Source organism: Kockovaella imperatae (genome assembly GCF_002102565.1).
Source record: "Kockovaella imperatae strain NRRL Y-17943 chromosome Unknown BD324scaffold_6, whole genome shotgun sequence".
NCBI classification, from domain to species: Eukaryota; Fungi; Basidiomycota; class Tremellomycetes; order Tremellales; family Cuniculitremaceae; genus Kockovaella; species Kockovaella imperatae.
Window position 1 is genome coordinate 840,129 of NW_019028946.1, and position 25,468 is coordinate 865,596.

The 25,468-nt window shown below is 52.1% G+C and overlaps 8 protein-coding genes across 8 annotated transcripts; 4 read left to right on the forward strand and 4 right to left on the reverse strand.

Moving 5' to 3' along the window:
* Window positions 1-15: 15 nt before the first annotated feature.
* On the reverse strand, window positions 16-4,527 carry BD324DRAFT_650963 (hypothetical protein; the record flags this gene model as incomplete). The annotated part of the gene is made up of 6 exons (XM_022018239.1): window positions 16-786; window positions 825-948; window positions 995-1,127; window positions 1,176-1,316; window positions 1,352-1,534; window positions 1,581-4,527. The coding sequence occupies 6 exons, from the start codon at window positions 4,525-4,527 to the stop codon at window positions 16-18; spliced, it is 4,299 nt and encodes a 1,432-aa protein (XP_021871404.1).
* Window positions 4,528-4,883: 356 nt separating this feature from the next.
* Window positions 4,884-6,861, forward strand: BD324DRAFT_444665 (DnaJ domain-containing protein). Its single transcript, XM_022012800.1, has 8 exons — window positions 4,884-4,908; window positions 4,951-5,111; window positions 5,161-5,205; window positions 5,268-5,306; window positions 5,356-5,433; window positions 5,496-5,544; window positions 5,815-6,139; window positions 6,194-6,861. The coding sequence occupies exons 2-8, from the start codon at window positions 5,085-5,087 to the stop codon at window positions 6,540-6,542; spliced, it is 912 nt and encodes a 303-aa protein (XP_021871405.1). The 5' UTR covers window positions 4,884-4,908; window positions 4,951-5,084; the 3' UTR covers window positions 6,543-6,861.
* Window positions 6,776-8,123, reverse strand: BD324DRAFT_579330 (WD40-repeat-containing domain protein; the record flags this gene model as incomplete). Its single annotated transcript, XM_022013375.1, has 8 exons — window positions 6,776-6,818; window positions 6,862-6,937; window positions 6,991-7,136; window positions 7,179-7,297; window positions 7,350-7,722; window positions 7,765-7,835; window positions 7,878-7,951; window positions 8,006-8,123. The coding sequence occupies 8 exons, from the start codon at window positions 8,121-8,123 to the stop codon at window positions 6,776-6,778; spliced, it is 1,020 nt and encodes a 339-aa protein (XP_021871406.1).
* A 323-nt stretch (window positions 8,124-8,446) lies between these two features.
* Window positions 8,447-9,171, reverse strand: BD324DRAFT_579547 (hypothetical protein; the record flags this gene model as incomplete). Its single annotated transcript, XM_022013388.1, has 3 exons — window positions 8,447-8,652; window positions 8,706-8,940; window positions 8,998-9,171. The coding sequence occupies 3 exons, from the start codon at window positions 9,169-9,171 to the stop codon at window positions 8,447-8,449; spliced, it is 615 nt and encodes a 204-aa protein (XP_021871407.1).
* Window positions 9,172-10,660: 1,489 nt separating this feature from the next.
* BD324DRAFT_681266 (hypothetical protein) lies at window positions 10,661-12,419 on the forward strand. The gene is made up of 3 exons (XM_022019112.1): window positions 10,661-11,725; window positions 11,774-11,847; window positions 11,888-12,419. Exons 1-3 carry the CDS (start codon window positions 10,925-10,927, stop codon window positions 12,315-12,317), a joined length of 1,305 nt encoding a protein of 434 aa, XP_021871408.1. The 5' UTR covers window positions 10,661-10,924; the 3' UTR covers window positions 12,318-12,419.
* Window positions 12,420-12,755: 336 nt separating this feature from the next.
* Window positions 12,756-14,076, forward strand: BD324DRAFT_625884 (hypothetical protein). The gene is made up of 5 exons (XM_022015849.1): window positions 12,756-12,878; window positions 12,946-13,045; window positions 13,115-13,357; window positions 13,425-13,751; window positions 13,818-14,076. The coding sequence occupies exons 1-5, from the start codon at window positions 12,813-12,815 to the stop codon at window positions 13,952-13,954; spliced, it is 873 nt and encodes a 290-aa protein (XP_021871409.1). The 5' UTR covers window positions 12,756-12,812; the 3' UTR covers window positions 13,955-14,076.
* Window positions 14,077-14,863: 787 nt separating this feature from the next.
* BD324DRAFT_579738 (Dbl homology domain-containing protein) lies at window positions 14,864-19,628 on the reverse strand (the record flags this gene model as incomplete). The annotated part of the gene is made up of 15 exons (XM_022013406.1): window positions 14,864-15,017; window positions 15,074-15,181; window positions 15,228-15,275; window positions 15,327-15,503; window positions 15,809-16,029; window positions 16,080-16,238; window positions 16,279-16,442; window positions 16,580-16,886; window positions 16,922-16,998; window positions 17,037-17,160; window positions 17,206-17,493; window positions 17,532-17,904; window positions 17,943-18,247; window positions 18,286-19,113; window positions 19,152-19,628. The coding sequence occupies 15 exons, from the start codon at window positions 19,626-19,628 to the stop codon at window positions 14,864-14,866; spliced, it is 3,810 nt and encodes a 1,269-aa protein (XP_021871410.1).
* Window positions 19,629-21,526: 1,898 nt separating this feature from the next.
* BD324DRAFT_650970 (hypothetical protein) lies at window positions 21,527-25,256 on the forward strand (the record flags this gene model as incomplete). Its single annotated transcript, XM_022018240.1, has 7 exons — window positions 21,527-21,824; window positions 21,866-22,189; window positions 22,243-22,502; window positions 22,542-22,709; window positions 22,756-22,829; window positions 22,867-24,866; window positions 24,913-25,256. 7 exons carry the CDS (start codon window positions 21,527-21,529, stop codon window positions 25,254-25,256), a joined length of 3,468 nt encoding a protein of 1,155 aa, XP_021871411.1.
* Between the last annotated feature and the right edge of the window lie 212 nt (window positions 25,257-25,468).

Genomic DNA, 25,468 nt, shown 5'->3' on the forward strand with positions numbered 1-25,468 from the left:
AGCACGACTCGAGCTTCATTCTGGTCCGCCCCGTAATACTTCTCTCGCCATTCGCACCTGTCTGCCGCTGGGTAAAGAATCGTTCTGCTCTTCACCAAGGCCCGAAGACTGTAGTGGCTTCGGACCGCTATCGGCATTACCGAGCAACTCTTTAGCCTCCTCATCAGACTCGACAGTCCCTTCACTATCTTGAGAGTACTTGGACGCTTTGGACGCCATGCTGTCTCCCCGCTTCAAATTCTTGGGCGCCTCGGGATATTCTTCGATGTCGATAGTGGCATGATGATGCGAGCCTCTCGCTTCTGGTGCTGGACCCGGAGGTCGAACAATGGTCGAATGGTGATCGTGCTTAGGAGCCGGACCAGACGGCCGTCTCCTGTGTGCTCTTGGTGAGGCGGAATCGGACGCCAAAAATTCGCTGGTGATGGGTGGAAGGGGAATGTCTGCGGTGCTAGAGACATGGTGATGGGTAGGAGGAGGACGACTCGAGGGTCGCGCTGGTGATCCTGATGCCTCCGGTCGCCTCAACCGATGAAGTCTAGACGGCGCTTCCGAGTCCCGCGGCACTGAACCCGCCTTCTCCGGTTCACTCTCACGCCGCCTGCTGTCTCTAATTCCGTCAAGATGCAACATTTGAGCGACCTTGTCCGCGATCCCGTAGTTGTGCTGACTCTGAACACTTCTAGCCTCTTTGCGGTTGCTTTCATTCCTGCGTATACGAAGTCCCTCTCCTTGCGACTTCAGTACTCTTCTACCCTCGCTGTCACTCTCGGCGAAGTGCAGCAACTGAATAATGAGCAATGTTGACGGATATCATGACTCACCTTGTCAAGCAGATCAAGTGTCCCAGAAGGCTCGACGCTAGCTTTGTCTGATCTGAGCCGTTTTGCTTCATTTTTCGAAGCTTTGTCTAATTCCTCACGAACAGTCATGATGACACGAATGATCCTGAAACCCGAGTCAGCAGCTGTTTTCGCACCAGCACTCTACTCACTTCCTAAATGAGAAGCCGTCATCTCGCCATTCCTGCAATGCGTCTTTTAGTGTCGATAGAAGATGCGGCGTCGAAAAGTCGCTTAGGCCCAAGACATGATCGATGATTGCGTGCAGTGATCCCGATTCGAATGCTGTGTATGTCAGATCAGATCACTTCTCACTACTGGACCTCGACTCACCACGAACCAAGCCGTGATAGGCATCCTCCACATTGACGACGTCGTCGTTGGCTTTATCTTTCCGTGACTTTCTCTCCTTCTCCTTGGCGTACTGATCTTCCAAAAACCTCTTGACGATGATGATGTGCTCCAGAAACGCACCTGATTGTGAGACGAACCTTGAAGTGGCGGCTCACCCATCATTTTCGAGTGCTCATCTCCCAGGATTCCACGCATGCAGCTGACAATGTCTCGTTGAAACATTAACGAGGTGAGGAGTCGCGGGAGAATCTCGACGACAAGAGAAGTCGACTGGTCACCGTTGTCTTTACTGTGTCGTTGTCGGGAGATCAAGTAACGGGAGAGGTCCGTACCAAGGTCTATGGACAGTCAGGGAATATTGATACAGACAAGCTCAGCGCTCACCGATGCAGTGAGCGATGGAGACTAGACATTTCGTCCATGTCACTTCTTCTTGCCCTTGGCTAGCGTCGATCGTCGCTGCATGAACAGATTGTCGCACACGATCGTCATGCCATGCGCCAGGTATCTGCAGCTTCACGCGACGGCTGTCAGGCGTAGGATTTTGGAGCTGCTCAGACGATCCAGTTTCATCCTCATGCCGTGAGCCTTTGTGCTGGATACCGTGCCCTTGGAATCCTTTGGATGATTGAACCCGCTCGTCAGGTTTTGTCCTACGCTCAGTGTTCTTGTTCTCGGAATTGGAAGCCTCTCCTGACTTGCTAGGGATCTCTGCCAAGACTTGCTCCAGTATATCTAGGTCCAGCTCCCGAGTTAGATCGCTACGATCCTCACGGGAGGCTTCTCCGGTCGTTTCACGATTTGCTTCAGCCCCTTTCTCCAATTCTGCCTTCGCTTTCAATAACCTTTTCATTGCCTTTTCCGCCTCGTCCTTCGCCACACTGCCATCTTTGACTTTGATTTTCAACCTTTTCATCTTCATCTCCACTTCTTTGACAGCGTCTCCTGTCACAGTGGACGTCGCTTCATTCTTTACCAGTTCTGAGTCCGGATCATCCATCGCAGCTAGCGTTTCCCGCATCTTCCTTCTGCTCGTGTCCAATTTCGCCAGCATCTTCTCGCCTTCTTCTTTCTCCAGGCCGCCGTTGAGCATCTTTGACTTGACTCTGACCATGCGTTTCTCAATGTCAGTGATCTGCTCCTTCATTTTGTCCTTCGAATTTTGCGGTGCCCTAGGGGGAGACGTGGGCACAGTGGCACCTGCTGCACGCATATCCCTCAAGGAACCGGAGGGCAGATTCAACGTCTTCTTGTCTCTGCTTGAGGCAGCTCCAGGATCCTTGACGCTCACACTACCAGTCTCCTTGCTCGTCGCTGCTTTCAGTCTCGATTCAAGTCCATCCCTGAGCTTCGTCAGGACCTCAAGCTCTTTCTTCCCCTCCGCTCGATCTATTCTCCCTTCGTGTATCCGCCTCTTCAATTGTTCACGCTGCGATTGGGCTTTGTCAAGTCTCTTTTTGATACCCGTCGCTTCGTCTAAGCTTAGCGGAGCTGGTGTCCGCCTTTCAGACGACTCGTCCATCCTTGGTCCTGAATGGGGAGCTGCTGACGCGTTCTGGGGCTGAGTTCGATCCTTGTCTTCCCCTTTGTCGGAGGTCCTCGGAGATTCCGGCGTCTTCATTGCCGCCAACGGCGGGGCTGGGTCCCTTGATTTGTCACGCGAGTCTTGTACTTGAGCCACCACCGGAGAATCCTTCATCGGGGCAGATTGACTTTCAGTACTTTCACAGGCAGGTTCGGCTGCATTACTCGCGCCGGGAAGAACCTTCGTCTTTGCATCATCAGGTCGGCTCTGAGAGGCATCAGACTGATGTGGTTGCTCTGCAGGTGGCATGTGACTCTGATACCAAGGAGGTGGACCCCATATGTAATGTATCTGAGGAGGGCAACAGGGGTGCCACGGCTGAAGAGGTTGTGCGAGTGAGAGAGGTGCGAGATGTGGTGGTTCTTCTGGCCAGTACGGCTGTGCATGTGGGACATGGTATCCCAAAGCACCTTGAAGGTACGATGGAGCTGTCCACGGAGGCTGGAAATGCTGTGCTCCTGGTGCGCCGTAAGGCGGGCAGTTCCAGTGTTGCGTTTGAGGGGCAGGATTTTCATTCTGGGACAGATTCTGCCAAGGCTGACCAGAATATGCTTGAGATATCGAGTTTTGTGTAGTCTCGGCTTGCGCGCCACGAGGATCGGAACCCCATCGCCGATGGGACAGGACGGGGACAGAGCGCAGTGCGGATGGCATGAATCGGTCTGCCGCAACATCGGGATTTGATGACTTCAACCTAGCCTGCTGATCCCCACCCCTGGCATTGTTGCGCCCAGGAGGCACCGGGAATTGAGCGAGATACGGTAACTGCGAATCTGGTCTATCCTTTCCCGCGCCATCACTCAATTCTCCGGATCTAGAGGTCATATATCGCTCAGGATGATAATACTCATCAGCTAGGTTGTGAGCTCTCCTTCCATCTGGCAAACGATTGGCGCGATCGTCCGGAGGCTGGTAGTGGATCATCGAAGGGAAGGAGGAAGCAGATCCGGATGGTTGATTCGAGTCAATGTGAGCAGGATTCCCTCGCTGATCCTGCTGACTGAATCCATTCAACTCATCCGGCCGTACAGGGCTGCGAAACCCATCCGTTGCGCTGAAAGAGGACGACGCATCACTCGATGAATCTTGCTTCGGCGGACTGGTCAATTTCGTCATCTTGGCCAACTTCTTCAACTTGCTTGGCTTGGTCTTCATCTTCCCGCCCATGTCTTTCACAGGTGGAGCAGGTGCTTCCACATCACTCGGTTCATCGAGAGGGTCCAATCGAGCTCCTGTACTGCCATCCTCTCTTGCCCGCGTTGTCTCCACGATGAGTTGTCGGAGCAGTTGAAACACTTCATTGGCCGGGGGTCCTTGACCTCTTGGACCAGGTGAAGTGAAGGGGCTCATAGCGCGTGCCCAAGGACTTCCAGCATCTCCAACCGATAAGGGAGTAGTTGGCGAGGCTGCTAGGTCCAAAGACGGACTGACTTGTGCATCATCGACAGTAGAATCAGGGTGCTTCTCCCCGTTCACATAAATCCTAACGGTTTTCTTCTTCGGCGCTCGGAGTTGAATTGGACTGGGCGCTCGAGCGATTCCAGACGATTCGAACTGATTTCCTGATATCTTCTCTGGCTTGTCCTGATGATTTGCCGCCTTGTCTTTGTCGAGCTTGCCTGTGGGTAAGAATAAAGCTTTCAGTGAAAAGTGAGATTTGCTAGGTGAGACAGGCGAGTAAGGAGGGGACGACACTTCGTCCTCGCCACTTGAGTAATCTGAGTCGATCCCAGACGGAGCGTTCATCAGTCAAAGAGTCTGAGCACCTACGAGGGGCTCTAATCCTGGTCTCCCGACATGCCTATATCCTGAGACAGAGCTGTGGCGATCTATGAGGAGCTCGGTTGACAAAGGATGCGATCTCAAAGCGTGTGGACTCGTCGGTGCAGCGCATGCGAGTCTCATCCCATTCAAGGACCCACCAGACTTCACTGCATGGACTTCGAAGCCTGACATGGGCCGGAAGTCCCGTGGGACATCTGAGAGAGTGATCCAAAATGCAGCATTTCAGCTGGCGTCCCGCCGGGCACGATCACGGTATATATTTTGATTCCGTCTCCGGTGACGTCTAGAAGACTCTGGCAAAATTACCGTAGGTTTGACCATAAGCTATTCAATCTCCACTCTGTAGGTGTCAATATAATTGTCCTTATTACCCACAGACTCAAGGATCAGCTACGGAGGAGCAGCTCGACGACCGTATCCATCCCCAAAATATTCGAAACTACCATTGAAACCACACCACTGTCGTTGCCTGGCGACGTGTCCACTATTGACCGGCTAACGTCCACTTCATATACACCATGGTCAACAACACTGAATACTACAAGGTATGTCGGCTTTAATTCCACATTGGAGTTTCGCTCATACCTTTCATAGGTCTTAGGGATCTCCAAAGACGCCTCAGAAGCCGACATCAAGAAGGTAAGCTCACACATTTACCTCTCATTCCCCTGATACAAGGAACGTAACTGACATTCTTACAGGCTTATCGGAAAGCTGCTCTGGCCAGTCACCCCGACAAAGTGGGTGTCGGAAGATTTTTGAGGTGATCATCGCTGACGTGGTTTTCAGGCGGCTGAAGGTCAACGAGATGCTGCAGAAGCCAAATTCAAGAAGATTGGCGAGGCATACGAAATCCTTAGTGACTCGGTAAGCCTGACTTGACGTGGTCAATGATTGATCACTTGACAACACTGATGCCTGGTCTTCAGAACAAACGCGAAATCTATGATCAACTCGGAGAGGAAGGTTTGAAAGGAGGTGGAGGGCCACCGGGTGGTGGAGGCTTCTCTGGCTTCCCCGGTGGAGGAGGACAGAGCTTTAGATTCCAAGCATCAGATCCGAACGACATCTTCAAGTGAGTCTGAATCGTATTCTCATGGGGGGAATCTGTTGACTTGCCTAGCGCCTTCTTTGGTGGTGGTGGAGGCGGAGGTGGAGGAGGTTTGGAAGACCTATTCGGGGGCGGCGGCGGTGGAGGCTTTGGCGGCGGAAGTGGACCTCGGATGCGTAGTTCACGTATGGGAGGAGGTCGAGGTGGAGGAATGGGCGGAATGGGTGGCATGCCCGGTATGGGAGGCATGGGCGGAATGGGCGGAATGGGCGGAATGCCCGGTGGATTCGATGATGGATCTTCTTCTGGTCTTCCACCGCCAGGGGAGATCGTCAAACCGCTCGCATTGTCACTGGAGGAGCTTTACCGAGGCGGCACGAAGAGGTTAAAGATCACGAGGAACTTGAGGACAGGTGGACAGGAGGAGAAGATCTTAGAGGTGGCTTATAAGGCTGGGTGGAAAGCGGGTACAAAGATAAAGTTTGCAGGATCAGGGAACGAGGATGAGTATGGACAGGCTCAGTAAGTCAATGCCAAAAAGCACTTGTGGATTCTACGCTGATTCGGTCTCTGTAGGACAGTAGCATTTGTCGTCGAGGAAAAGAAACACAATCGATTTGAACGACAAGGAGACGACCTCATCATTTCCCTCAACATTTCACTATCTCAAGCTCTCCTAGGACCCGATGGAGGTGGAACGATTTCCAAAGAGATTGAACAATTAGACGGACGTCGCCTGAAAGTTTCCCCGCCAGAAGGTATTGTCCAGCCTGGATCAGAGACGAGGATTCAAGGAGAAGGCATGCCAGTCTCTAAAGCCAATTCCACAAAGAGAAAGGGAGACATGATCGTCAGGTGGAACGTTGTATTCCCATCGCGTCTGACTCCGAGTCAAAAGTCAGAATTAAGAAAGGTCTTACCTTGAGCGGGTGCGGCACAGGCAATGCACCAATGTACATCATGTTCCAATGGAATGCACGTCCTGTTCGAAATTTTCCGTGTGAGACCTGCACAAGGGTATCATAACATGCATGGTATAGTAATGTACTACAAGATGAATGACGATCTTTTCCAAGAGATCGTTGTGGGTAGGTCGTAACCGAGACAGATGGCGCAAACGAACAACCCAAGATTGATAGCGTAGTCTGTCGGAGCGAATTATGCCAAGTTGATATCGTTAAGAGCGCAACAGACCGCAGCTCTGAGTGAATTCGATCAGCAAGGTAAGGGGCTCACACACTCACCTGTGGTGCCCGTCGTACTGCCGCACAGTCTCTCCAGAAGTCAAATCCCATAATCTCGCTGCGTGATCAGACGAAGCTGGTAGGAAGTCAGTGAGATGAAACCCTCCCTGAATGAACACCGAGACTCACCCGTGACGAGATACGCCGAGTCCGCGCTGAATGCAGCATCCCAAACCCATCGTTGATGTCCTGTCAAAGTTTTGACGAGGGTGTATTCGAAATTTGCAGTGGACCAAATCTTGATCGTTCCGTCTGCCGAGCATGTCGCAAGGTGCCTATGCGATGGTCAGAAACGGATCCTTAGCTGATAGACTAACCTGGTATCTGGGGATAAGAGGCATCTAGTGATGTACTTTGAATGAGCTTGGAAGCTCGTTCCTGGACGCAAGGTCGTCGAGTCCACCGTTGATTCGATCTGCCAGACGTACACCGTCCCCTACGAACACCATCAGCACGCATTACGAGTTCCGGTACCTTTATCCACGCACCAGATCGTTCCCTGCGACCAGCGTCCCACCATCTGAAGCGATAGATACACTCCTGATAGCCACATCTTCCTCCGGAACAAGTTCATGTGTGCATGTGTTTTCTCCCAAATCCCAAATCTTGACTGTGCCCAATTGATCGCAACTGATCAATTCACCCTGATTCGGATGTATGACCACATCGTTTACTGGCGCATCATGATCGTAATTTCGCTGCACCTGAGATGTCCTCGTGTCCCACACCTTGACAGTACAATCTTCTGAACCTGATACGATCCATTTGCCTTGTGAGCTGTACGCTAGAGCCGTGACATTGGCCGTGTGACCTTCCAAACTGGCCACGGGCGTATTGCTAAGTGATGGTATGTCCCATATCCTACCGCGAATCAGTATCCAAGTTTGGGATAGATAGACATACCTGACCATGGCATTCCCGGCCGCTGCGAGAAAGATCTTGTCAGGACTGATGGCTAACCTGTTGACCTGTTTCTGAGAACTGTGAGCTCAAAACGCTTCAAAGTCTTAACCTACCCATTGAGGCTGCAGTGTAATCTGACGATAGCATATACCACTCCAAGCTTCCCAGAATCGTATAGAGTGATCATCTGTATCCAAGCACTTCAGTGCCCCCCTTACATAGCGATATCGACTTGACTCACAGCCGGCCGTACATAGTATAACGCTCATTTCTGCCGCTTGGGCCTGGGCGTGAGCTTGAGCTGGATCTACATGTTGATTTTGAGCCTGCGAAGGCTGCGGCTGAGTGGCCGTTGGCATCCCGGTGACGTCGTAGCTCGAGGCGTTGATGGTCGACGAATCGCTCTATTCTAGGGCAACCGAGCATCCGGAAACGAACCCGAGAGACGAGTGGACACGCGAATGCCACGTGGTGGTGGGGTTCTCGAGATATTGAGATTTTGTGATTGTTTGAACAACAAGCTACATCATTCATCGAGCTATCGCTACATGTATATACTTGGTCTCGAAACTATATTATGGTGGCTTCTAGGTATATGGACCTTTTGCTTAGTGTCCAGCAATCTTGGGAGCGCCCTCGTCTGTTTGTATTTGTCAAAAAGGTGCTCGGCAAGACTTGGTAATCACTCACAGAGCTGGTGCTTGTGTTCACCCTCACCGTGGTGTTCGGCTTTGAGGTTTCCCTTCTGCTTGAGGAAGTCCTCATGGCTCATGGTAGGGAGTGTAGTAGCCTCGTGGACGATAGGCGCATCGTGAACAACCTCGTGAACAGCATTGGTGTGGTGGACCACAGTGGGTTGGATGGTCTCTCGTTGGATGACAGGTTGAACTGGTGAGGGGGGTCAGCAAGTTATTCAGGATTTTATTCGCAGCACGACTCACTGGTCTCGTGGATGTGGTGGTGCTCGTGTTGGTTGACGTGAGTTCCAAGGTGAGCCTCATCTCGCTCGACCTCTCCGGTGGTCTGTTGGTTCTGGTACATGTGGCGTTGCTCCTCCAACTTTTGCTGGTGCTCAGGGAGCATGTCTTCCTTGTGCTCTCGAGTGACGACGGGGGCTCGCTCCTCGACGTGCTTGGTAGGAAGGGTCTGGTGGTCCTCAACGGGCTGGACTCGGTGCTGAATGAAATCACGTCAGCGTGGTGAAATGGAACAAGCCCTGGTCGGTTGTCTCACCTGGTGGTGGTGAATGTGCTTCTCTCGGTCGACAGCCTCGGCAACTTCGACGTGCTCCTGAGGTCGGACGTGCTCCTGAACGACTTCAGGGGCGGTCTCAGTGCACACTTCGGTGGTGTCTGCCTTGGAAGATCCCTTGAGGAAGTCTTTAACGCCTTGAGTGATACCGGACATTGTTGATGGGTTGATTGGTGTGGCGGGGTGGGGAATTTGAGTTTGGTTTAGTTGATGTGTGTGTAGTTAAACACTTGAATCGAAATATGGGTTGGACGGTCTGGAGAGAAGAAAAAAACGAAGGAAGGATCGTCCAACCCAAGGTCTATATATGTCTTCACTTTCCTTTCCCTTCCCGTAACACTTTGGAGGCTGGTTCACAGAAGGTTCACCCAAATTTCATTGACCGGATGACGTCTGTGACGATTGGGTGGAGTTTTGTGACCATGTACCACTTATGATGGGTCGTTTCGGTTGTGTGCGGTGTGCGCGGTGTCTGTGTCTGACCGGGTGGGTGAGTGAATGCGTGACACTTGACTGGCGACTTCTTTTCAGACCCTTTATGACTAACAAAGCTGATTTTATGCATACGCTGAGAGACTCATTGAGGCGGGGGGTCGCAGGGGCAGGCAGGTAGTGGGTGTGGAAGCGTACTGCCTATACCTGACACCGTCATACGTTAAGCAAACGGGCTGACCCAACCCCTTACCCCCACTTGGGTGATCATGGACTGACTGCCTGACGATCGAGATCGGGTTAGGGCGGAAGGGCAAAAAATCCACCAAAAAATACCAATGACACCACTGAAGTCTGGGTGATCATCCGCAAAAGAAGTCTCCGTAGTATCTCACCATGCGAACACGCCAACAGGCGACTAAGGGAATAACAGCAAGGATTGGAGCTAAATTCACCGAGCAGTATCACCGTTCCGTTTAGCATGGACCCAGAGAGTTGGGTGGAACGTTCTCAAGCCGTTTCTGTCCCTGCCCTCGCTGACGAAAGAGTCTAGAACGGTCTCAGAGAGAGAGGAAAAAAAAAGGACGCGATGCACTGTACTCCACATACACCCGAACAGCTGAGCTTTCTAGCCACAGCCGCCCCAGAAGTCTACGCCTCTGCCAAACATGTGCTCAGGACAGCTGGCACCACCAACTTCCGGCCACAACACCGGGTCCAGCGCTGAGAGAAAGGAATGCGTGTGCCACGAAAAGTAGGTGAAAATAGCAACGAGATCAAAACTGATCGGCGTCTGATGGGAACAAGGTAAAAGGGTCCATGAAAAGGTACATGTGATGTGATGTGATCACGCCGGACGCAATGGATTTGCTGGAACTTTTTGAACTTCCCCCGAACAGTCCTGAGTACACGTTGTTCCAACGATGTATGCCACGTCGCCTCTAGGTATCCGTGTGGGATCACAACGGTACACCATCCCCACCACCCCATCCATGGTCTCACACCACCACCATCGCCGACAGGAATCCACCATCGTGCTATCCCACTCCAGTCCTAGTTCACATTCGCCGAGAAAGAGTCTAGGCGATCCAACAGGTTTCACTGCTGACCCAAAAAATGACGTAATGATGACCCGATGAGACCCACGTGTTGGAGCCCCGCAGACTTTTGGGTGATCGGGACTGCGTTCTCCCACTTTGGTATCCACTTGCACCGAAGAGCGTTTTTTGGTATGTTATATGACTATTTGTTCTTTTATGATTCAAGGCAAATGTATCGTCTACCGTGTCCACTATCCTCTAGATAGCTTGTGGGATAGACGCGCACCACTAGGATAGGGCGCAGGGACTGGATCCTCCCAAACCGCTCGGCTGTCTCGTTCTCACACCAATTGCTGATTTGGTCATCCACTCAATTCAGGAGGAGGGTATACGCTCGCACTTGGAATACCACCATCCCCTCGGACATACTTGACACGATGCCATCATTGCTTTCCAAGATACTTCACAAGAAATCACCCAGCAAAGACTCCGGAGCAGACCACTCAACGGTAGACGATGAAGATCCCTTTGTGTCCGTCGACTCTGGTAGTCCATCCATGACATCTTCTCGCTCACGATCGATCTCCATGGACGAGGCTCCAATAACGCCGCGGTCAGGCTCGGAGTCTGGGACTGTATCGACCTCGCCTCATTCTCCGGTCTTTCATCGAAGACAAGGAGATGGTCCCGAGTTTGTATCGCCATCTCGGAGTGCTCCACCGCCGCCACTACCACCAAAAGACGACGACCGCGGAAATCTGGCTACTGTCACGCCTTTCAGTGGACTGCCCCCTGGTGCGGAACCTGCTCGTCTGACGAGACCAGCGGATGTCTTGATTGTGCCCTCTGCAGGGACCCAAGCTGTCAGTTTGGGAACCTCATCGACATCTGGAATTCGACCGCTGGACTCGATTATCCCTGGTCCGAGTAGCTCCCCGCTTGGCAACCTCGAAGAACGGATGCAACGCGTGGGACTAGACGACAATGTCTACATGGACCAATCCGTCATTCCAAAAGCTGCTACTATCACCACGTTCAGTCCACATCGTCAGCCACTGGAAGAGTCGAGGAGATCCTTGGTCGAATCCATTATCAAGGAGACTCAGGAGCGAAAAGCTGCGAAAGGGGATTTGACGGACGAAGCGAGAGAGATATTCCGACGTGCCGGACTGGAGGAATCTCTTCTGAAAACGAACACGGTGGACATCAAGACTAAATGGCTGGAACCGGTGATTCAGGTGAGTTTGGCAGCATGACGGGCTTGCGAGAATCTCTGACATATTTAGGAACACATTATTCCCCGCGAACGACACGAATACATTACCATCATTGATCGACACATCCATAGACATCATGTATAGTGAGTGATACCCGTGGTCGCTTTCGACTAACTCGTGCAGCCCAAAGATTCAACCCATTGAAGATCCTGACCCAATCATATTGGAAACCAGGCATAGAATATTCTCACCGAAAACAGGTCATTGGCACGAGGTGATCGGTGACGATGCTGCTCGAGCTATTCTCGGCGAAGACGTCTTCACCAACGGACCTAAAGAAGTCCGGATGAAACGCGCGAGGGCGCTACCCGAGATCTACGCTGCAGTGACTGCTGCACCGTCAGAGGACGAGACGAGCATCGTTCCTCGACGTCTCCCGGCTCTGTTCAGCGGTTCAGAGGAAGATTTGACGGAGGCTGGTTTCGGAACTGGAGGTCGAGGTGCTGTCGAACGGGAAGGATTGAAAGGCGAGAATCTGGGTCAATGGAGACGCGTGCAGCCTGGAATCCTCTTTGGACAGAAGGAGAATGACCACGTAGCGATGGTTAATTAGATTCAATCCCATAGCATTGACTGTTGAACGTTTCTTTATTTCTCGCTGCTGCTTTGTATGTATGTAGGCATTTGATTTTGCATTGGCGACCACATTGAGTGTTATGCTTGGGAAGATGATGCTTATTTGGAGGCGTTGAGACATGATCAAGTCGCGGAATGCGGGGCAATCAGCGTACGAGCAGGATACCTTGTTCAGTGGGAGTGCGATGGCGAAGGCCGACTATCCTTGCCAGCAAGTGCTACCGGATGGAGCCTCAGCATGGGTGGTGCCGTAGCCACACATTGACTCGAGACCGGACCGATATTTTAGACCGTTGCGTCAAAAGTTGTCTGTAGGGTGCTGCTATCCCCCCTGAAATGACGTCAGACTATGGAAAGGGACCCTTCCTTGCATCATGATGACCGGGGGCTGAATGCATGCATGATCATCTTGACCATTGTTCAACCTTCCTCCCATTTACATTCCTCAACCATTTACAGTCAACATCACACTATGAACCCACTCGGAGCAGCAGTAGGAGGAGACGACCACGGATCAGGTGTAGGCCTGTCAGGCGGTGTAGGTCTCATGGAAGGCCGCAGTGCGGAATGGTGCTTTTTTTTTTTTGGCTGACACGCTCTCATAGGCAGCCCAGCCAAACACTTCCAACAGTCAAGCGGCAAGATTTGCTCAAGATGAACAAGGAGGCTTCAACGCAGGCGTAGGCGGAGCTCATGCATCCGGAGGTCAGTCTGTCTCGCGTACGGCGTGGCTCTCCTACAGTACCTGGCTGACATTGAACTCTGCTCGCTTAGGCCTTCCTGCTCAAACCCTCGTTCAGGATACTGGATCTACACCTATCGCTGACAAATTCATGTCGGGAGGTACCACTGGAGCAGGATCAGGCAAGCTTGATAATGCTCTCGACAACTTTGGTGGTGGCAACTCTGTTGGAACAGGGGCCGGTGGATTCTCCAGCGGCGGTGGCGCGACTGGCCAAGATGCTGTCAGCGGAGCGTACGAAGGAAGTGGAACGCGTGATGCTCTGACTGGACAAAGTAGGTCTTTTTACCACCTTGACACTGAGCCATAAAGATGTGGGCTGATCTGAGGGTGTTCCTCCAGGCAAAGCATTTGAGACTTCTCCTGGAGTCGGATTCGGAGGTGAAAACCTCGCTTCGACTCTCGGATCGAACGATACAGGCGCCAATGCTGCAGCAGGTACTGGACACGCCTATGGTACTGGAGTCGGCGCCTCAGGTGGAGCAGGAGGACATTACGATCCTGAGACCGCTGGATCCGGTACCGCCACTGGAGCGACTGCAGCAGGCGCCGGTCTTGGAGGGCTCGGGGCTGCCGGGGCTGTTGGCGACAACAACAATTCGGGAGTTGGAAATACTACTGGCAATAGTAATTCGGCTGATAATGCTGACTCGGAATTCCAGCGTGGAGGTGAGCATCTGTCTGACTGCTGTTGAGTAGAATCCACGTACTGCGCTTATGTCTTCGTCTCATCAGCCCCACTCTCCGACCCCAAGGAGCTCGACTCTGGCGGCCCCCACGCACTCGTTTTCGATGAAGCTACTGGAAAGTACATTCACCGACATGAGCGAGAAGGCGGTGCATTGGCGGATGATGCGTCGAGGCCAGAGTAGGCGAGCAAAGGCGATAGGCCCAACGGACGAGAAAGAGGATACGACTGTAGCTTGCTTTGTATATTGATTGATTGATAAAGAAATTGAAGAAATCGAAAGTATGCAAGAAATGACGAGATGTGTATAGCTCGCGAATGTGATTGCAACAGATCTACATTTTATGATCCAACATAGGCCGAGCACTATAAAGGGCTCTATACAACGTTCTACTAGATCCTAGTCTTCCATATCACTTCATGTGCTGATTATAATATCCTATCTGAGGTCCTCCGCCTCCGCCGCCTCCGCCGCCTCCGCCGCCTCCTCCTCCCGCTGCTGGTGCTGCACCACTACCACCACTACCTTTGATTGCCATAATACTGTGGGTGCTGATGCTGCTGCTGATGTTGCGGTGACTGTTGTTGCTGTTGCTGCTGTGGATAGTGTTGACCCTGTTGCCCACCATAATGATACAAGCTTGAATCTTGACTACTCGAATAAGATTCGTATGATGGTCGACCACCTCCTGGTCTAGTTTGACCCGGTGAATCTCTATATGCAGCGGCATACTCTTGTTGATTCATGTACTGCTGATAGGATCCTTGACGCTGAGAAGGATAACCACCATCCATTTGAGATGGCAGTCGACCTGTCGAATAAGGCGAATGACCACTTGTCGAACCCATCCCACCGTGACTGTGTCCTGCCCAGGCATAGCCTCCTCCGCCACCTCCACTTTGACTCGAAGGTGATCGATGAATAGTCGGTTCCATAGGCGGTGATGGATTGGGAGTCGAATACATCGACGTCATTGATGTCATGTGTAACATTGACGGTGTGCTGTGTTGGGATGCGTAAAACTCGCCCGAATTGGATGTCAGCAGAGAGCTCGACCGCTGGAAGGGGGGCGAGGGGTGTCAACGACGGTATCTAGCCATGTGTGTAACTCACCCTTCGATCGCTCATGTTGTCTGATCGCATGTCGGATCGTATCATTGGCGCAGGAGGGAAATAATTAGAGTCATGTGTGTGAATGGGATTCAGCAACGGGTTGTTGAGCGCCAGTGTCGGCGTCAGTTCAAAGCTGGTAATTATGATCAGCCGCTTTCTTTCATCAATCACCACACGGAGCCGGCTTACACATGCTGGCCAACACCATGCGTGATACCCTTCGCTCGTCGAGGATCGTCCGGTCGCTGACAAATATGGATCCTAGGTTCCTGAGATGCAGTCTCGTCCCCGTAACCCCTGACCCTGGGTCAGCTACACGAATGATAATCATGTCTACACTCACTTTGGCCCAGGATTATCCTGAGGAGGATGGAGCATGCCCCCAGTCCCACTGAAGAGATGTCAGCACTGTTTGCAACACAGGATCAACAGCCCGACTCACTCCCAGGTCAAATGGATATCCGTACCCGTGTAGATCTGCAGCAATTTACCCGTATCGATGTGCCTGATTTCCATGAATGGCGCTGATACGAGCAAGACATAAGGCGGATGGAATGCCACGGAATCAGGTCGACCCTCCCATTCGATCGCTTGCATGTCCCGGTTAGGTTCACCGTGCCTTAAGGACCGGTCAGCTGGGACGACAATGTCATGATAAAGCTCACCGATCGACGTAAATTCCAAAGGCTCGCACGAATCAGCTGTGCCCGAATCGATTTCACTTACAGTCATAGCAAAGCAAGAATTCCGTCTCGGTAGACCTGAACATGCCCAGAGGCTTAGCAGCATCGCACCGGCGCTGCAGTTCGGCAAGATGAGGCTTGTCACGGACTTTGGAAGGCTCAAATATAGGGATAGAGCCGCCTTTGAGACTGTGCGAGAGCATCAGCTCAGAAAAAAATTCTTGCTAGATTCTCGACCAACTCGGTGAGATCCATGATTTCGAAACCTTTCGCACACACTACGGCCAATTTCGCCTTGAGCCAATGCACGCCGAGCGCGTCGGTAGGGATGAAAAAGTCCTTGTATAACCTGAACCATTCGGTTCTCTGCCCTAGGAAATTACCGAATGGTCGACGTTGTCGTGCAGCATCTTCCGCGTTACGTCCAGAGATTGGTTCGAGTACCCTAAAGAGGGAGTCCATCTATGGCGCTGCTCAGCTGGGTAAGGAATTCCAGAAAAAGCCATACTCACACCCTTCTTTTTCATGTATAGAACGAGGGTACGGCCGGACAAACGTCCGACACTGAAAAACGAGATATCTTTGCCCGGACTCAGTCGCTGAGGAGCCGCTCGGACCTGGGGTGACGACGCAGTAGGTACCAACGCCTCGAGATGATATGCCAAGAGACTCTGCGGCGGGTCAGCGAGAACCAGGTTTCATGTTGCTAACCCGATCTTGGAGGACCAAGAAAATGCCAAACTCCTCCAAGACGGCAATGTTCGTCACAGACTTGACATGCAAAACCTTTCTCAACGAATGGGGATCGTTCCGAAGTCCAATCCATACTCCCTCTTCACAGCCTATGGCGACTAGCGTCCGACCGTCGACAGTAGCTGCCGCCGTCAGCTTTGGACACTTTCATTTGGCAACTCACCGAATGGACAACTGCAAGTTACTCGTCCCGTGAGCTGAGTGTCGCCTTCAGCCTTCGGCGGAGCATAGCTGTAAGACATGTAGAATGTATCTTGACTCAAAGGTGTCATCTCGAACACCTTGTTGGCGTCATTCACTTCTGTCCGCAAGACCTTGGCATGTTGGAGCTTTTCCTGCCATTCGGCTCTGGAAGCGTACGAGTCTGACCACAGCGTATACTGTCCTCCCAATTGACCTTGTCCGATGAAGGAAATACTGAATGGCCAGACCTTGTTGGACTCGGGATCGGCGCCCGATTCAGGCTCATGGGAAGAGCCGCCGCCGCCCATCAGTCGCGAACGATCACGTCGCGCACGAGGCGCATCGCCAAATTGACCGATACTCAGCAGCTCGAGCGGAATGGGCTGTGAATCAGCCCGGGTCAGTCAACAATGCTCACCCGACGATTAATGATATATCGCTCCTGTCTCTCCTCCCGTCTAGACGATCGATGCTTTTCAGGCTTGACGAGCACAACTGGAGGGTCAGCTGGGATAGCCTATGGGAACACCCACGATAATTGTCGAAAAGAAGAACGGTCAGCTCTGCCCAACTGCTCATTGGTCCTTCAGGTTGTCGGAAGACTCTTCCTCGGTGGATCAATTCTCGCATAGGGTTGAGGAGGTCGAGATCTCGGACCTGCTCGGTGTCAGCAGAGCTGAGGCAATCCGTCTGCCGACTCACCACTCGAACGCCAAATCTAGACCCATCGAGCGAGTGCTGATATGTCCACAACTCGACTTTCGACTCGTTGACTGCCACACCTTTCTGCGTCGCTCTACCTAGATCTTTGATCAGATCAATAACCTGTGGTATGGTTTCAATGTCCGGATGATCCTCCGGTAAACCGGATTCTCTCAGAGACTTGAGGATATCAGCGAGTAGGAGATTGTATCGCAGCAATCGGGGGATGGGGCGATTGATAAAGTGATAAATGTCTTGACGATGAGATTGCGGATCTTTGAGGCATTCCTTGAAAAGGTCAGCGTATATTTCTTCTAGCGACCTACCTTGAGGAACGCGGCAAACTTCGTGTTCTTCATTTCCTCTTCCTGGACTTTGGCTTTGGCAATAGGATAATGCGTCACATACTCCATATACGCATCTTGCCAGTTCAAAGCAGCGTCCAAGAGCAGATCGCCAATTGCCCCAACCTGAGGATGCTGTTCCAACTGTCTCGCTTGAAGATTCTCCAATAGGTTTTGGTGCACTTCCAGCAGTGATCGGTAATTGTGGAACGCATCATCCAGGAAAATTTCGACCCTTGATCGTTCAACTATAGGACCATTCTCTGCCATCCTTAATTTGTCCACGAAAAGCGTATCCATTGTTTCTAGATCCGCCACGTATTCCATCTCTCCTTGAATGAGCTCCCAGATTTGCCTATGGATCAGCAAAATGACAGACGCGGCGGGACTCACATTTGCCTCTTTTGTTCCTTCGGAGGGATATCCTTGCGGACGTCTTCGGGTACCAGATCATGCCATTGCTTCTTACCCGCTGGACCCCTTCCTTGACTAGCATGGAACAGCTTGAGCTGAGATATTGCCGAGAGAGTCTGGATACTTGAGACAGCTTCGATGAGAAAGTCATGGTCCGGTTCAGTGGGATCTGTGATGGCCAGTATGGACTCGAGGACAGCAGGGTATGTGCGTTGAAGCTGATCGGACGGTCGTGTGATGAGGTACTTGATGTGCCGACGGCCATCATTCTCCCTGACGATCCGCTGGAATGTCAGCAACAAATAGTCAGTCTCGCACTTACATCACAGAAGAATCTGAAATCGGCGTTATCTTCCATCTCTTGTCGAAGGACATTTTCAGCATGCGGAAGATTACCGGTGTATTCAGGGTAGATGCTCCTAAAGTCGGCTGCCGCCTGTAAGAAGATGTCCCCGACGAACGGTATGAGACCGGGCTGAGCACTCTCTCTTTCTCGAATCGTAAAGTGATCCAGCAGTCTTCCCGAAGCTTCGCGAATCTCTGCTTCGTTGGAGAACACCTCGTGAATGAACTTTTCCAGTCGATAATGTGGAATGATGGGAGGTTGAGCGTTCCTCAGGGCGTTGATGTAAAGATCTTCCATGGCTGTCAAGTCGGCCGAATATTGGACCTCCTGCTGTATCGCTTGTCGGATGATGGCTTGACGATGATACTGCTCATCTGTCAACTCTTGGAGTATACGTCCATCAACCTGCCCCGTCCAATCGCTAGGTTCTTCACCATGTATAGTCGAAGCTTCGGGCGTAGGAGACGGGTCCGGCATGTAAATGAAGCTGCTTGGCATCTGCCTGAAAGGACACCTAGAGGCGTAACACCTCGAGTCTTGAGGACAGCTGGGAGAATAACACCTCGTAGCCATGGTCATAAGGCCCGAAGGTAGCTCTGAATTGATCCCATCGCCGGCTCCCATGCCTTCCATTTCGCCCATAAATCGGAAGACATCTTCTGGTGAGTCCCGTAGAGGCTTGATATCCCAGTCGACTTCTACAAACCACAGCTGATTCTGAAGAGATTGAGCCATGAGAAGAGCGAATCGACGATCGTTTGGGGACTCTCGAGTGTAAGAAGGCAAAAAGCTTTGTATGGTTGTCTACCATGTCAGCGGATCCCAATTTCATTGCGACATACCACGATATCGCGTCCCGTGAAACTATCTTGCCAACTGATACCCGCTTTCGTCTGCCGACGCCGTTCGACTCTGTCCCTGAGCTGCAAAGCGGCTTCACTGAGGAAGGCGGGTTGAAAGAAGCGAGACTCATGCACCTCAGCCTCCTCTTCCTCGTCAGGACCGTAGTCATCCTCTTCCCCGTCATATAGACTCGGATCGAGACCAGAGACATCATCATAGTCATCGTCTCCACGAGATTGGTGAATCTGTAATTTCCGCTGAACCCATGACGATGGCTCTTGCCTCTGCTCAGCCCAAGACGAAGACAATGCGGCGGATCGGAAGGACGAGACGATGGATGGATCGCGAGACGAGTGAGAATCATGCCGTTGTAGCTGGGCTGGTCTGGACCCAGAAGCGAAGGTTTGAGAGGGCACAGAGTACGCTCCAGGAGAGCTTGACCGAGTGCTCTCGTTGTCTACAGGTGGAGTAGCCATCACCTGAGGAACAGGAAAGCCCATGTTCTCCTCGTGCTGCAGCCTCTCGCTGAGAGTCATGTGCGGGGCCATCCTAGGCGTAGAGGGCGATACGTCCCCAGCACCGATCGTTGATGTGCTGGTCTTCCGTTGCCTGCCTACTGGGTCAATCACGGGAGGCCGAGACAGATCATCATTGTCATTCCAGTTATTCGGTGTAGGTGTCCGTCTTCCATCCGAAAGGCTTGATCCTGGTGGTCCTGTCGAAGGGGGTCTGAGAGTTATATTTGTCCCGGTTCCGTCAATTTCATCGAGCTTCAGAACGGAATCATGCCACGAAGATATGGGTGTATGACTGGTGTGTGTGCTACCATTGGACAAAGACATGCCTGAAATGGAGGGAGTAAGCGAAGTTTGTCGAGATGATCCGGAGTAGTCATCGTAGTGAGCTCCATTGTGTGAGGTAGAGGAGGAATGTGGAGAGTCGTAGGTCGGTGTATGCGAGCGTATAGCTGTCACTCGATCTGTTGCTGCATGACTGACACTGATCTTTGGAGGAGGCGTGGGAGGTCGATCGTACAAGGCGGCTGCCGGTGGAGGAGTAGCTGGTGGACGAGCAGGCAGCCCTCGAGGAAGCAGTTGTGGAGATCCACTTGGGTCAATCCTACCAGTCTGAGCATAGATAGATGGCACCGCAGCAGGCAAAGGCCGCGGAGGGACAGGCAGCGGTCGTCTTCCGGTACTTCCAGATCCTGGAGTGGGTAAGGCTCTATGGCTTGAACTCGAAGGCATATTTTGATGGTCTCGTGATTGTATCCCTGACGCCACACCAAACTCCGACATGGAGCTGGAGCTAGGTATCGGAGCTGGACCCGTCGGAGTCTTCTCGTCCACTGCAGGTGCATAGGATGGATTCGGGACATACCCTGGAGGTGGAGACATGGTGTCTTGGGAGGAAGGATGAGCCGCTCCAGGCGGTAGTGGAGATGATTGTCGACTTCGGGGGACGGGTGAACTGGTGGAGAGAACCTCCCATGGAGGCTGTGAGCCTGACATGGTCTCGGGAAAGGGTGCACCTGGGACGATACCAGTTCGCTTGACTCAGTCCAAGTATCGAGTCCGGTCCACCGCCTGACTGTGTGATTCGGGGATCTGATGTCAAAGGCCGTATTAATGTTGACAATTGCCGAGATGGGTTCGAGGTGGTGGCCGATCGCAGCGTTCTTGCTGAAGCAGATCCAGTTCGCTTCTGCCGTGGCCGATGAGACAGAATGTCCACCTCGATGCTTGCTGCACGGTTTTCCAGGTGTTCACTGCGCAATGTCCAGGTTCAAATCACATACCAAGGTGTCTATCTATCTCATTGCCAAGTTGCTGAAAGCGTTCCAATTAACGTCACAGCTGCGAGACAGGTAGGTCACGTGATTATTCGTGCCGAAGATCAGTGATCGTCCTGACCTCTACTCAGGAAGACAATCCACTTGGAATTTTCTCCACTTGATTACTTCACGTGGAGAGAATTGTGTGGGAGACCCTCATACAACATCCATGTAGTCCTCCGTCACGGTCCATGGCTACTGACATTCGCTCATCAGCGCCCACCAAGCAACAGAGCCGGAGCGGCCATCTCCGCGATTCTACCGATCTCCGTTATCAGTGCCAGCCGTGTCTGGTTGTTTGCCACGTCACATATCCGAAAATCAGTCCGAGTCGCGATAACAATTCTAAAAAAAAAGTTGGGACAGAGATTCAGCTTCTCGGATTGGACCATACATACCTCGAACATTAACTCGACTCTTCGAGCTGCCCATACAGCTGAGAACAGCAGCAGCAGACTCCGGGGCTGTGGAAGTACCTAGACCGTCCGTGAGAGCTGAGTCGGAGCATCTGTATCTGGCCCTCCACGAACACCTCTCACCATGCCCTCGTTCCGCCCTATCAAGCCGACCTCATTCGGCCCCGCTCGAAATTTACAGACTCGAGCTCAGCTCGCTCGTCCCCTTGCTCGCGCTCAAGCCAGAAGCTATGCGGTCGCTGCACCTGCCGTAGGATCGTACGGGCCGACAGACGAGCCGACACTCAATTCACCCTCAGAGCTCGCGAGGAAGATCTCGGCTAAAGTATTGCCAAAATTGACGAAACCCGATGTCAAGAAAGTCTTGGTAGTCGGGAGTGGGGGACTGAGTATTGGTCAAGCTGGAGAATTCGATTATTCTGGTGGGTCTCGCTTTGTTTTCCTTGATCTGACCCGTGTCTAGGATCTCAAGCAATTAAGGCCCTTCGAGAATCCAATATCGACACTATCCTCATCAACCCCAACATTGCGACTATCCAAACTTCTCACCACCTCGCTTCCCAGATCTACTTCTTGCCTGTCACGGCTGACTATGTCGCCTATGTTCTTGAAAAGGAGCGACCAGATGGCATCCTGCTCACTTTCGGAGGTCAGAGTGCCTTGAACTGCGGTATCGCATTGGAGAAGATGGGAGTCTTGGAAAGACTCGGTGTGCAGGTCTTGGGAACGCCAATCCGAACGCTCGAAGTATCAGAAGACCGTGACTTGTTCGTCCAGGCTTTGAATGGTAAGCTGTTTCACGTTCAGATCCGTTCAGATCTCTCCGCTAATTCTTTCCAGAAATCGACATCCCAGCTGCTCAGTCCACCGCCGTTTCGTCTATTCAAGCTGCGCTTGATGCCGCTGCCGAAATCGGATACCCTATCATTCTCCGTTCAGCCTTCTCTCTGGGTGGTCTTGGATCAGGTTTCGCCCACGACGAAGAAGAGTTGAGGAATTTGGCCGCCAAATCATTGTCACTGTCCCCTCAGGTCCTGATTGAGAAGAGTTTGAAGGGTTGGAAAGAGGTCGAATACGAGGTCGTCCGAGATGCCGCTGATGTGAGGTCTCTTGTTGCGCAATCAGAGCTGACATGATAGAACACCATTATTTGCTGCAACATGGAAAACTTTGATCCCCTTGGAACGCACACAGGAGATTCCATCGTCGTTGCCCCGTCTCAGACCTTGACCGACGATGAATACCACATGCTCCGATCTGCTGCTATCAAGATTGTCCGTCATGTCGGTGTCGTTGGAGAATGCAATGTGAGTTGTAGTCATAAGCTGTGGCTCCATTTCCTGACGAGACCAGGTGCAATACGCTCTGGACCCGTACAGCCGAGATTATCGTGTGATCGAAATGAACGCCCGTCTCTCCCGATCAAGGTGAGCAATCATGGGCTCGTCTCTTGCTGACCCCCAGTGCCCTCGCCTCCAAAGCTACGGGCTACCCCCTCGCTTACACTGCTGCCAAAATCGCCCTCGGACACACTCTGCCGGAACTCCCAAACGCCGTTACCAAATCCACCACCGCCTGCTTTGAACCTTCGTTGGACTATATCGTCACGAAGATTCCAAAGTGGGACTTGGCCAAGTTCCAGCACGTCGAGCGAAATGTCGGATCCGCCATGAAGTCAGTCGGAGAAGTCATGGCTATTGGACGAACCTTTGAAGAATCGCTCCAGAAGGCTATTCGACAGGTTGACCCCAATTTCACAGGATTTGACGCCTACTGGAAACCCGAAGACATGCACTCTGCCTTGACCAACAACAACGATCGACGACTGTTTGCCATTGCGCATGCCATGCTCAACTTGAACTACACTGTCGAACAGCTTCACGACCTGACCAAGATTGATCGCTGGTACCTGTACAAGCTTGAGAACATTGTCAACATGTACAAGCGTATTCAGACCAAGCCATTCGACCAATGGGATGAGGCTCTTGTCAGGGATGCGAAACGGACCGGGTTTTCAGATCTACACATGGCTCAGCTGTCCGGCCGAAAGGAGGACGAAGTAAGATCTGTCCGAAAATCCTTCGGCGTCACACCTTTCGTCAAGCGAATTGACACACTTGCCGCTGAATTCCCCGCGTACACCAACTATCTTTACACCACTTACAACGCTACAACTCACGACATTACGTTTGACGACAACGGCACCATGGTCCTTGGATCCGGTGTCTACCGTATTGGCTCGTCTGTCGAATTCGATTGGTGTGCCGTCACCTGCTCTCGCGCGATCCGAGCTCTCGGACACAAGACTATCATGATCAACTACAACCCCGAGACTGTGTCGACCGACTTTGACGAGGCTGACCGACTGTACTTTGAAGAGCTTGGTTGGGAACGGGTCATGGACATTTACGAAATGGAAGGTGCATCCGGCGTTGTCGTCTCCGTCGGCGGTCAATTGCCTCAGAACATTTCTTTGCGACTCAAGAAATCCGGTGTCAATGTCCTTGGAACAGACCCTGAACAGATCGACAATGCTGAAGACAGGCATAAATTCTCTTCCATCCTCGACTCTGTCGGTGTCGATCAGCCCGCTTGGACCGAAGCGACTTCTCTTGAAGCTGCCAAGGAATTTGCCAACCAGGTCGGCTACCCTGTCCTCATTCGACCATCGTACGTTTTGTCAGGTGCCGCCATGAACGTGGTGTATGACGAATCTCAATTGCAACACAACTTGTCCGCCGCTGCCAACGTCTCTCCTCTTCACCCGGTCGTCATCTCTCAATTCATCGATAATGCTCAAGAAATCGATGTTGACGCTGTGGCGCACAAAGGCAAGCTTCTGGTGCACGCCGTCTCTGAGCATGTTGAAAATGCTGGTGTCCACTCTGGTGATGCTACGCTCATCCTCCCACCACGATCCCTTCCCGACCAGGACATGGACAGGCTCAAAGGGATCGCTGAAAAGGTCGGCAAAGCTTTCAACATTTCCGGTCCATTCAACATGCAAATCATCCGAAAGCCACCTGTTGGTGATGAGCCTGCCGAGCTCAAGGTCATTGAATGCAACTTGCGAGCTTCTCGAAGTTTCCCATTCGTCTCTAAGGTTCTCGGAACAAACTTTATCGACGTTGCCTCAGCCGCCATCATGGGCGTGGACGTTCCGGAGCCGGTCGACCTCATGAAGGAGAAGCGAGATTACGTGGCTATCAAGGTTCCTCAATTCTCATGGACCCGATTGCCTGGTGCAGACCCATTCCTCGGTGTAGAGATGGCGTCTACTGGAGAAGTCGCCTCGTTTGGAAAGGACGTGCACGAAGCTTACTGGGCCGCTTTGCTTTCGGTTAATGGAATGAAGTTGCCTCGTCCGAACTCCGGATTCCTCATTGGTGGAGACATCAGCCGACCTGAAATGATCCCTGTGGCCACCAACCTTATCAACCTCGGATTCAAGCTCTACACGCATTGTGAGTGTCACCCATGATGGTCTCAGTCATGCTGACTATGTCTTAGCTGCAGAAGTCGAAGCACACATCAACAGCCAGCCATACCTCACGGTCAAACGCATTCACGTGCCCGTCAAGGACAAGCGAAAGTTGCGTGAAGTCTTGGAGGAGAATGAAATCACCTCGGTCATCAACATTTCTCGATCTCGCGCACCGACCGTCAACGATGCCGACTATGCGTCTCGACGTGCCGCTGTCGACTTTGGAATTCCGTTGATAAACAATGCCAAACTGGCCGTCTTGTTCACTGAAACGCTGCAGAAAAAGTTCCACCAGAGCCCATTACCATACGTTGAGGGCACCAACCCGCCGGAAGTCAAATCTTGGCGAGAGTTTGTGCCTCACGCTTAGGCAGGGCCATATAGCCATTCGACATATAGAGACAAAATATCCATTCACCATTTGTACATAGACAGAGAGAAAGAGAGAGAGAGAAAGTCCTCCGCGGAGCAAGATCTTCCCAGACACGCATGCTATTATAGGAGCCTGAGAGAGACGACCCTTCCTATAATGTATGCCACCCTGCCACACACTCAGCCCTATACCGCCACATATGAGAAAAC